The sequence below is a fragment of the Lucilia sericata genome, unplaced genomic scaffold (assembly GCF_015586225.1).
Source record: "Lucilia sericata isolate MDLA Ls3-8-SP2 unplaced genomic scaffold, ASM1558622v1 Contig000022F_arrow, whole genome shotgun sequence".
NCBI lineage: Eukaryota > Metazoa > Arthropoda > Insecta > Diptera > Calliphoridae > Lucilia > Lucilia sericata.
In genome coordinates, this window is record NW_023994060.1 from 850,258 (window position 1) to 863,314 (window position 13,057).

Sequence of the window (13,057 nt, forward strand, 5' to 3'; positions counted from 1 at the left end):
AGCATGAACTCTTATACATTTTCCTATTAAATAGTACTAGATACTAGTAGTATTTTTTTACATTTTGTTTAGATTTGATGTCATCATATTGAAATATCAACAAAACTATGAAATACATTAAAATGAACTAAATTCTTTAGAAATGAAGACCTTGCATTCTTTCGGAGAAACGAGAAAAAAAAAACATAATAAATTCTTTTGAAAATGAAATATATTTTTGTAAAAAGAAATATGTTTACAAAAACACATTTAAAAATGGTTTGGTTACACTTAATGATGATTTTGTTGCTGTCACAGTTGCAGGAGTTGTACAATTAAGATGAGTGCAATGTTGTGTTTATTTAAGTATAATTTTTTTTTCTACTTATTTGTTGACAAAGATTTTTATTATTTACTTCTCATATACATATCAGGTTTTTAAATGTTTTTTTTCATGTGATTTTCAACATTTCTGTTATTTATTTTTTTTATAACAAATATTAATAGTTTTATGAAAAACCCTTCTGCGCTATTTGAGGGGAGATGTTCTTAAATACATGTAGAATATTTTCTATAAATAGAAATAAAATTAATATTTAATAGAAAATTTCCCATAAAAAGAAAATTTATTGACAATGGAAAATTCATTGAAAATTTCTTATAAAAGTATAATTTTTCTATAAAAATAAATATTATCGAAAAATTTCAATAAAAAATAATTCATCGAAAATCTAAAATTTTCTTTAAAAACAAAATTTATCTAAAATTTTATATAAACAAAAAATTTATTGAAAATTGTCTATAAAAAGAAAATTCATCCAAAAAGTAAAAAATTTTCTATAAAAAGAAAATTTATCGTAAAATGTCTATAAAACAAAAATTCATCGAAAATTGTATATAAAATAATATATCTATTAATTTCTATAGAAATAAAATTTTTCGTAAAATTTCTATAGAAATTACTATATTACAAAAAGAAAATGCTTAAAAATTATTATCGAAAGTTTTCTATAAAAAGTAAATTTATTGAAAATTTTCTATACTTTCTATGTCCCAGCTAGCATTTGGAAGATTGTTGGATGATTATTCAGTAAACTCAGTCATTTTTGACTCCTTTTGATGACCTAAAAGTGATTAATAAGTTGAGCGCTTAAAAAATGACTCGAAAATGATCCCAATATATGATTGAAAACTGAATATTTGAAAAACAATAACGAAATGTTTAGCAATCATAAATTGATCATCGTGGTGTTTGAAATATGATGGTTTTAAAAACTTATTTTGTGATCATATTTCAAGCAGTTGGAAGATTTAAAATTGTTAATTATGTAATTGTTTTTGTTTGTAATGAAACAGCAACACTTACACTTAAAAATGACACAAAAACAATTCAAAAATGAGTCGAAACTGATTAGAAATGGGGCTCCGAAAAGACTCTTTTGGAAGAGTTAGCAAAACGTTTTGTGTGGCCTAAAATGAGTTGATATTCATTCTCATTTCGTTTATAAAACTAAATACATAAGTATTTGAATTTGTGTGATATTTATAAAGTCGATTTTCTGTCAAGGAAATTTAATTTATATTATGCTTTAATTATAATAATTTTCTATATTTAATGATCTTCTGCAGAAGATAAACTAAGTCTAAATAATTCCAATTAATGTTTAAAATCTGAATTATTTGAAACACAATAACAAAATTTATACCAATCATAAATAGGTTATCCAGGTCTTTGAAATATGATTGTTTACACATTTAGTTTGTAGTTATATTTCGCGCAGTTGGAATATCAAATACAGTTTTCTGTTGTACATATTGTATTTGTCTGTAACAAACATAAAAATTACTCAGAAAATACTCAAAAATGACTATAATATGATTCGGAAATAACTATAAAACGACCAGTTATTCGGCTCATTAATGCTTTAAAAAAGATTAAAAAATTAGTCATAATTGATCAGAAGTGGGGCTCATAGAAGACTCATTTAGAATAGTCGCGCGTAGGGTACCATTTTCTCCCGACGAATGTTTCATTTATGATCAAAAAATATCATTTTAATCGTGCAGAAGACTCATAAATGACTCGAATGTGATCAAAAATTTCAAAAAATGCTAGCTGGGGTGGGAAGAAATTTTTTTTTAGAAAATTGTCTATAAAATAAAAATATACTGAAGTCATAAATGACTCGAATGTGATCAAAAATTTCAAAAAAAGCTAGCTGGTGTGGGAAGAAATTTTTTTTTTAGAAAATTTTCTATAAAATAAAAATATACTGAACACTTTTAGGAATCAAAAAAAAATTAATCAAGTTATAAGTGAGAAGTACTAAAAAAGAAAAACTATGTAAATAAACATAAAAACGCTCATACGTATAATAAAACAAATCACTAGCACAACTGTTATGTCTCGTTTACATAAAATAATAAATATTCTGATTCACACGAATTGAAGCCAAGAACCTAAATAATGTGTGAGTTTGAGTGAATAAAGAATATACACTGACAGAAATGTTACCTTAAGTTTTCTAGCAATTCTGAGAATAATGTAAATAAGAAGCAACTAATGTAGAATACGTAACTTAGAAATTTTCTCAGTGTATTGGGTATAAATTTGTTATTATGAAAAAAAAAAAACCCTGCAGTTACCAGTAACCTATCTGTAAAATGGGGACATTAAAGTATTGAAATAATTAGGTGAATATTGACTTCAGCTGCATTACATAGTACATGACAAGTGTCAAATTCGAGTCAATAAATTAGCTTGACATTCATGAACAAAAAAAAAAAATACTTTTTAATAGGTATACATTAATTCACATTAAAACTGTTTGCATATTTTTGCATATAAACATATTTTTTTTAAATATTTCACATAACTAGACGCATAGTGCTCACCCATACATACAAAATACACATATGTACGTGATTTGAACGTACACACACACACACATTCATACACAAATAAATTCACACATATGCATTTATGAATATTAGAAAGAAAATGGAATGAAAAACGTAATATGAAGTGCATCAGCTTCAATAAGCACAATATTTTTGTTGTTTTTAGTTTTTTTATAAAATTTTTAGAAAAATATTTATTCAAATTGTTATTTATTTTTATAAACTTTAATGAAAAGTACAGGCTTACAGCCCAAGGTACATTTCAGGTTTTTCATAATATATGGTATACTATATGACATTAAAAACAATTTTAAAAGTTCATAAGATATTAATGAATTTTTTATGGTATTTAAGTAAACATTAAAATAAATTAAAACTTATGAATTATAAAAATAATATTATTAAATTTGCAATAAGTCTTTTTAAGAAAGTTAAAGAAATTTTTTATAGATAATTTATGAAATAGAATATTTTAAATAAATTTTCTTTAGCTAGCTAACTATACCCAATGTGCTTTTCTACCCTAAAGTCAATATAAATTAAAATCCAGGCTTGGGGAGTAATGACTACATTTTCAATTACATTTAAAGTAATTGTAATTGAAGCTTTACTAATTACAATTACTTTTAATTGTAATTGAAGTTTTGCCAATTACAATTATTTGTAATTGTAATTGAAGTTTTGACAATTATAATTACTTGTAATTGTAATTGAAGTTTTGCCAATTACAATTACTTGTAATTCTAATTGAAGAATTTCCAATTACAATTACTTGTAATTGTGAATTTTGTTCCTTATAATTACATGTAATTTGTAATTAGTAATACCTTAATTACAATTACAAGTAATTTTAATTGGAAAATTTCAATTACAATTACAAGTAATTATAATTGGCAAAACTTCAATTACAATTACAAGTAATTGTAATTGGTTATTGGTCAATTACACATTACAAGTAATTGTAATTGGAAAAATTTCCATTATAGTTGCAAGTAATTGTAATTGGTTATTGCTCAATTACACATTACAAGTAATTGTAATTGACCATGTAATGAATTACTTTGTGTAATCATTAACCCCCATGTCTGTAAAAATCCCACTTTAGGAATTTTAAAGATTCTAGCTCTAACAGTTTCCCAGATATACGACTTTTTATATTAAATTTATATGGGAGGTGAACATATGAACATTTATTACCCAAATGTTCCTATGAATGTCCGAGTTCTTCGTGAACTTAAGATTCTTTAAGATTCTAGCTCTAATAGTTTCCCAGATATATGAATTTTTGTACTTGAATCATATGTGAGGTGACAGGCCCCCCTAATAACAGTCCGCCCATATTTCTCCCAAATGTTCAAATGGATATTAAAATTCTTCGTGCAGTTTCTAGCTCCAATAGTTTCCTAGATAAACGAATTTTTGAATTTAATTTATATGGGAGATAAGACGCCCTAAAATCTATTCCGCCAATTTTTTACCCAAATTATCACATGAATGTCACAGTAGTTCGTACAAAATTTTAAAATATTAGTTCTAATGGTTTCTCAGATATACGAATTTTTACATTAAAGCCGTATGGGAGTTGCCAAGACCCCCTTTTGGAAGTCCGCCCATTTTCTCATAGATGCTAAAGGTCTTTGTTCAAAATTGTAATATTCTATCTTCAATAGTTAACAGATAAACGAATTTTAGTATTTAATTAATATGGGAGGTGCCACGCCCCCTATTTACAGTCCACCCATTTTTGTCCTAAACACTCATGTTGATACTAAAGTGTTTTCGGAAAAAAGTGAGGACTTTTTTTCTCAGATATACTAATTTAAGATTTTCTTTATATGGGAGGTGCCACGCCTATTATAGCTAGGCTGCCCATTTTATCCTAATGTATTCATATGGATGTCAAAATGTTTATACAAAACTGCTCTTGCAGTTTCTGAGATATACGACCTCTACTTAGCACACATACATTTTTATATATGGGGAATTTCGTGTCAAGTGACCCAGAGATGATGGGATGAAATTGTACCATGGTTAGTACTATGAAGAAATAGCTATCTGAGCTCCTTTGGACAATTTTTGTTAGGACCAATATGTGAAAATTTAAACTCATTTGAATAAAACCCTGTGTCCAAAATGTCCAACTTGGATCCCCTCTAAGTCCGGCAGTTCTTGACCGATAGAGCTGAAAATTTGTGTCTGACTTACAATCCAATAGTACTAACCTTAGTGCAAATTTCGTCAAAATCGATTTTTTGAGTTGGGTCACTTGACAAGAAATTCCCCATATAAATATAAAATAAATTTATTTTTATGAAAATGTTCACTAAATTTTCTTTTTATAGAAAGTTCTTAAGAAAAAATATTATAATAAAAAATTTTCAATAAATTTTCCTCTAGAAAATTCCAATCAACTTTACTTTTTTTATAAAAACATTTTCTCTTTAAGAGAAGTTTTCTATAAATATCTTTTTATAAAAAAATGCAATAAATTTGAATAAATTTTTTATTGAAAAAAAAAAAAAAATAACTACAACTTTTTTCGAAAATTATTGTTAGATTTGCTATTTATAAAGTACTGCTTATGAATTTAATTTTTCATTTAAAGAAAAATTTCGTAAATTTTTCTATTTATACGGATTTTTTTTTGTGAATATATAGTTTTTGTAAATTTTCTACTAATAGGAAATGTTAAAAACTTATAAAAAATTTTAAATTTTAAATTTTTAAATTTTAAATTTAAATTTTAAGATTTTTTAAACAAGTTTTGTGGAAATAAACAGAAGAGAAGAGTGTGTCTCACAAATGACAAAATCTACAAATTATTTCAATTATTATAACGTGCTATAAAACCCAATTTCCTGTATTCTAAAATATTTCTCAACATCCTGTTGTTATTCTTACAACATTGTTATCGGTTATAATACCTGATAAATTATTTGCAAATATGTATCACTTAAATAAAACTAACTAATAATAAAATATAAAAAAACAACGATAAATGATGAGAGAAAATTATGGAAAAACTTCTGTAATATACTTAAGGATTTGTTTCATATTTCAGTTAACCTTCATGTTGCCAACAACTTGAGCATAAAAAGGAAATAAAAATCAGAGTGAATAAGTAAAGAGAAAAATAGGAAGTAAATCTTAAACATAAAATGTGGGTAGCAATAATCTAAATGAAAGTATGTATTTGTATGTGTTTTTGTCTTTGGAGTATGATGATGAGGAAAAGTTGAGGTAAAATAAAAAATAAATCTATGATACTCATACGCACAGTTGCACATACAAACAAAATAAAGTCAACATTTATGACTGCAGTCAAACAGGCATGAAAAATATTGCGTTTTTTTTCATTCTTTTCAACTAACACACTTTGTATAACGTTCAAAAAAGTCAGAAAGGAAGATAGAAAGAGTGAAAAAGACAAATGAAATAATACATACAAACTTAAGTAGTATAAAAAACTTATACTTTATTCAGGTTGTGCAACTTGCAACTAAAGTGGCAACATGAAAACTATATAAGACATCGGTACATATAAACATGTTGTAGTTGTAGGAGTTGGAGAAAGGAAATTTATATGAAAACAAGAAAACTACTTGTACTGTATATATTTTGTAGCTGGTATTTTTTATCATTCTTACAGTCGGCAGTTTTTTTCACCAATCGAACAGGTTGGCTGGCTTTTGCTAGTTTTAGAATGACTACATTAGACTACAAAATATTTGAAAAGTTAAAAGTTTCAATTTATATAAAAAGAATGTACACTCATACTGCTAGACATGACCAAGTGGGTAAAAGAACAAGTAAAGGATTCGTTTCAACAAAATTGCAAAAATTTATGTATATTTTTAGGTATTATTATACTGTATGTAACAGTAGGCGCTTTCATGCATTTTATGGAAAATTTCGACAACTTTTATCGTGATAGAAAATGTTCGATAAATTTTGTTTTCATAGATAATTTTTGATTAATTTTTTATAACAAAATTTTTATTATTATTCTTATTTTTTTAAAGATTTCAATAATTTTTTTATAAAAAAATTTTAATAAATTATCTTTTTATAGAAAATTTTGGATTTTTTCAGAATATATTTGATTAATTTTTTTTTATAGAAAATGTTTTATAAACTATCTTTTTATAGATAACTAGCTATACCCAGTGTGCTTTGCTACCCTAAAAGAAAAAAAATCCACTTACACATGGGAGATGCCATTCAAATTATGTTCGCCAATTTTTCCGAACGCTTTTATGTAAGCTATGAAAAATGTAAGTAATATTGTATTGTATTTAATTCATATGGGAGGGGCCAATCCCCCATTAAAAGTCTATAATCATTCCGCCCATTTTGTCCAAAAATATTCTTATGGATGTCAAAGTTTCCGTGCAAAATTTGAGGACTCTAATTGTACCAGTTTCCAAGATAAGTAGGCGTGGCACCTCGCCTACTTGAAATTTTAAAATAAAAAGTAGCCTGTAGTTCCTTCTAGATATACAGGAAGGTACTATTAAAGTTTCAAGAAAATCGGTTCAGCCGTTTAGCCGTCTATAGACTTCAAACAAACAAACAAACCCACAAAGAAATAAACACACATTCATTTATATATATATATATATATATATAGATATATATATATATATATATATATATATATATATATCTATATATAGATATATATATATATATATATATATATATATAATATATATATATATATATATATATACTATATACTTGTCCCAAATATTCACATATATGTCAAGATTGTCCATATAAAATTTGATGACTCTAGCTGTTGCGGTTTCTGAGATTACTTTTTTTAAGCAAGTCTCGATAAATTTTTATTTTTATAGAAAATTTTCTAGAAATTTCCGGTAAAATTTTGTTTCCAACCCATTTTAATTCGTATTAAAGGTAAACCATTAAAAATCAAAAACTAAAAAAAAAGTTTAGTACACATTCATGAAAAAGTATATTTCATATTGTAAATTATACACATATTTGTTTGCATTTTTTGTTGTTAACAATTTTCTTTTCCTTCATAGTTTTCTTGAGGAAAAAAAAAACGAGAAAATTTACTTTATCATGTCATATTAACATTTTCTATTTTTCTTAAGTTTCAGTTGATTTTTTACTATTATTTGTGCATTTTTTGTGAGTTTGATGAAAAAATACAACAAAAACTAACACACTTACTTGTGTTTATTGTGTAAATTGCAAAAGTTTTTCCAACTAGATTGCTTCAGAAGAAGAAAAAACACAAAATAAAAATAAATAAATGACCAGAGTTTTTATTCGCAGTCATACATATTTTTGTTAGTTAGTTCCTGATGTTGTAGCTTCTTGTCCTGCTCCAGCTCACATTTCTTCAATTGAGCGCATTGGCCTCAAAGTTCATGTTTTTCTGTTTTTTTTTTATTTCATTACTTTTTCTTTAATAATTTTCGTTTGCAAACAAAACTTTATGTGTAGTAAATTGAACTTATGCAACATTCAAAATACATATAAAAAGAAAAATAGAAAAATTCATACAATTTCGGCAGTTGTTTTAGCCAATAACGTTGAAGTGCTTGCTTGTACAATGTATGAGTTGGAAAATACTCAACTTCAAAAAAAAAAAAAAAGTAAATTTCGAAAAGAAAAACTTATTTGATACGGTTGGTTGCAGGTGTTAATTTAATAAATTATGTGTGCCATTTTGCACTTATCATACTAATATTTCGTAGCTATTGCAAAAAAAAAAATCAACAAAGTTTTCTTTTACTTCATAATTTTAAGTTATTTTCGGTAATAGAAAAAATATTTGGATAAAACTTTGTAAATAAATTACAGTCATATTTTCTCTCCACTTTTTTTAAAATAACTACATAAATTATAATATATTTTTGTAATAGTAATTAAAACGTTTAAATAGGTTGATATTTATACAGTAACTATAACAAGAAATATTACCGATCATTACTTTAATCGATTTTTTTTTATATATAAACAAATTTTGTTTCTTTATCTTTATATTAATTTTTAATTGTTATATTGAATTGAACAAATATTTAGCAACATCTTTCTGTATGCCGGAATATTATTTATGGTCATGCAAATATTAATTAGAGAAAAAATAAAAAAAGACGTCATTTATTTGTTTAAGAAACTTATTCAATCTTATCGTTTAAACACAAAATAGTAGCGATAAGAAATAAACAAAATTATCTTCTATCCTACTAGGCATTGTCGAATAGTTTTTAGACGCATCCCGTTCAAGTATTATAATAACCCTATGCATAGTGTCGTCGGACTATATACATAAGGTACATTCACTGTATAGACGGCTGGACGATTTTTCTGAAATTTTCATAGCCTCTTCCTGTATCTGAAAGGAACTATACTTTTTACTTAAAAATTTTAAGTGGGCGACCTACCACGCCCACATACAAAATACGTATTAAAAACTTCAATAGCTACAGTGCTCAAATTTTGTATGGACTACTTAGTCATCCATATGAATACATGAGGATAAAATGGGCAGCATAGCTTTAGTGGGCGTGGCACCTCCCATATAAAGAAAACTTTAAATTGGTACATATATCTGAGAAAATATAACAGCTAGAGTCTTCATTTTTTTCGGAGACACTTAAGTATGAACAAGAATGTTTAGGACAAAAAATGGGAGTACCAGAAATAGGGGGCGTGGCATTTTCAATTTGAATTAAAAACTAAAATTCGTTTATCTGGGAAATTATTGTAAATAGAATATTAAAATTTTGCACAAAGAACTTTAGCATCCATGAGAATATTTGGGAGAAAACTGGGACCACTTTCATAAGGGGGCTTTGACACCTCCCATACGGTTTGAATATAAAAATTCGTATATTTGAGAAACTATTAGAGCTAAAATTTTGCACGAACTACTGTGACATCCATGTGAACATTTGGTTAATAAATTTGCGAACTAGTATTTAGGGGAATTATACCTCCCATATAAATTAAATTCAAAAATTCGTTTATCTAGAAAACTATTGGAGCTAGAATCTTAAATTCTGCACGAAAAACTCTGACATTCATTTGAAATATGGGTAATAAATATGCAGACTTTCAATAGGCAATTTGCACATCGCATATAAATTAAATATCAAAAAAATGTAGGCGGTAATATCATGGCCACGCCAACTTTATTTACTAATTTTGATTTACGTGTTTTGATCACTCTTTAACAAAAATTTTTATTAAAATTAGCAATAAGCTTACATATATAACAAAAGGTTTTGTCTGGACCACGCCCACTTTTAAAATCTAAAAAATGTACTATGTATAATGTTAAAAAAGTTAACTGTTTTCATTAAAATTCTAAACAGATTTTATATCAAACGATTTTACTAAATTAATAACCAAATAATGGCGAAAGTATTTGTACCATAAATTTTCTTTACAAAAAGTAGGCGTGTCTTTATTATAACTACGCCTACTTATTTAAAACATTTTGATGTTATAAGTCTTGATTCAGTTGGTCTATTTTTATGTTTTTACATTCTAATGTTATTAATAAGACCAAAATTAGCTTTGTAACTCTTATCATAATGTATACATTATATAATTGTTATATTAGTATACTAAATGTGGGACTGTGCTATGGTTAGATTATTGTATAGTTTTAGCTGTCACCATGGTCCTGCAACCATATCCATTCTCAATATAAACCTTAACAACCTTATTTGCAAGCGATCATAACCATATTAAAAACTTATTTTTCAATGTAAGTTTTCGCTGGGTAATTGGTTAATACCGGTAAAGTTTATTTTTATTCTTACTCACCAAATGTCTGCATATCGTGTGCCGTCTATTTGTATAAAAACATATGAATAAAAAAATCAACAAATAATTGTTGATAACAGAAAGTGATTAAATGTGACGTGATTGATAGATAGATGTTCAGTTATTCATTCGTATTTGTGTCACAATAATGAAATAGAAAAGAAAAAATACTTTTAAATTAAAAAAAAGCTTTTTTTATTACTGAAAATTTATCACTAGAAAAACTTTCATTGTTATTTACTTATTTTGCCTAAAAATAAATAAATAATACAAATTGCATATTTTGTCAATAATTTAATTTTCCTTTTAAAATGTACGAACTGATTTTATATTTTGATGCCAAATTTTTTTCTAAACTAAATAATGTTTTCTCTTAAATTGCTTGATACTCTTTCAATGTAAATTCTCTCTTAAGCAAATTTTTGTGAAAATTCTCTGTTTATATTTTAAATTATACAGTTTTGGCCCACAAGCTCGAAGAAAAATGCAAATTTTTATTTGTTCTTAGTACATTCTTGTTATCATGATATGATCATTAATATCATGACTCTTGGGAGCTCTCATTTCACCTATACGGTGTCGAAAAGAACTCTAGGGAAAGACTAAGATTTTTATAGAAAACTAAAGTAATGAAATTTTTTTACCAAAGTTTTATAAAAGAAAACTTAAATTTAAATGTTGGAATATAAAACAAATGATCATGTCAAATATTTAATGAAGATGAAGTTTCTCTAGAGAATGTTATACTAAATTAATGGCAACTTCATTATATCAATATCTTTTTCTGAAATCTTAAGTTTTTTAACTAAATCACACTTTTTTGTCTAAAATCACCACATAATGGGTTAAAATTGGATATAGTATTTATTTGAGAAACGTATTAACAAAAACGATCTGTTTAGCACATTATTTGATAACTTTATCAGTGTATAAATTTTTTCGCTTTTTTGCTAAAAAAATTAAAATTAAGATATATTCCAGTGAGAATAAGATCAGTTATATTTTGGCGACAAAAGATTTAACATCAAATCGAGCACGATCCGGAAAGAAAAACTATTTTTACGCGCCATCATTTAAATAGTGTGAGCAACAAGTGGTAGTTATATATTTAGACACACAAAAAGGTGAATGTTGTTAAATTGTTAAAAATAAATAATATTATTAGTTTTAAATTAATATAAATATATAAAAAATACAAAACAAACTTACCCAATATTTCCAAAAATGATAAAAAATCTGAAATTATAAAAAAGTTTAAATAAAATTAGACAAATAGAATGATTTTAAACACAATTTTAAGTTTTGGTACTTGTTTCGATTAGCACATTTCATAATAAACAGTGGCAAACATAACATATAAATTAAGTTTTTCCTAACAAAAACCGCAAATAGGAAGTTAAGACAATGATACGAACCTTAGATGTAGTGTTCTTTAGTCTCCTGTCGTACTAACAACACTACTACTTACTTATTTTATAGTGCGTCAACAAATAGTTTTCACTCAGTTTCCATAAAAATGCAATTGCTTATGCAGAGTGACAAAAGCCTTAAAAAAGTACTTACATATACATATATCAGATTATATGTCAGTCATTACTAAACTACTTAAAAGTAATGTAAATTGTACAAATCCATTTGGACTGTCGTTGTTAAATTCAGATATTATTTTATCTCTCATATTATTTAGTCTAAATCTTATTTTATTGGTTGCATATCGCTAATTGCTCTTCTATTAAACAGAATTTAATGTTATAATATCTATGTACATAGAAAATAATGTTTAGCTGCATGCAAATACTATGGACCTAAAACCCAATATTAGAGATTTGTGAATTAATAACGCTCTTATCACAAATCAAATAATGTTAGTTTCTTTTTCAATTTACTATTAATAAATGAAAATAAATCAATTTAAACACTTATACATATAACAAAAACTATTTGTTATAGATTTCAATCAAATAAAGCTACAAATATATAAATATTTTTTTTATTTATAGTATAATCATAATAATCAAAGAATTGATATTGTGATGATCGTCACACTTCTGCCGAATTGAACTGTTTAAATTGTCAACTATCATCTGATGTGTGCATTTTGAGTTAAAGGTGTTAATTGTTGACAAATTAAATTTGTTTGAAAGTAATTCAGAGTAAATTTTTTTAATAATAACAAAAGAAAAAACAAGTAAGAAATTATAGTCTGGCGAGGCCGACCATATAATACCCTACACCTGTTACAAAAATGAAATGTGATTTTGTTTTCATAATAAAGCACTTAAGTTGAATTGCACCTTGCCTTGAATTATACTTAAGCTTTTTATAGTTGAATAAAATTGTGGACATTTAAGTCAAATTTTGAAGG

At 25.8% G+C, this 13,057-nt stretch overlaps 1 protein-coding gene across 2 annotated transcripts in view; it reads left to right on the forward strand.

Annotated features, from left to right (window-relative positions):
• LOC119608747 (sodium/hydrogen exchanger 9B2) overlaps positions 1 to 13,057 on the forward strand; it is an 86,041-nt gene that overhangs the window by 18,633 nt on the left and 54,351 nt on the right. Inside the window, exon 2 of one of the 2 annotated variants that reach the window (XM_037963311.1) lies at positions 7,030 to 7,154. The exons of the other annotated variant lie outside the window; for it this stretch is intronic. Coding sequence (XP_037819239.1) covers positions 7,088 to 7,154 — 67 coding nt within the window. The 5' untranslated portion in view covers positions 7,030 to 7,087. The remainder of the gene's footprint in view (positions 1 to 7,029; positions 7,155 to 13,057) is intronic. 2 annotated transcript variants of the gene reach the window in all.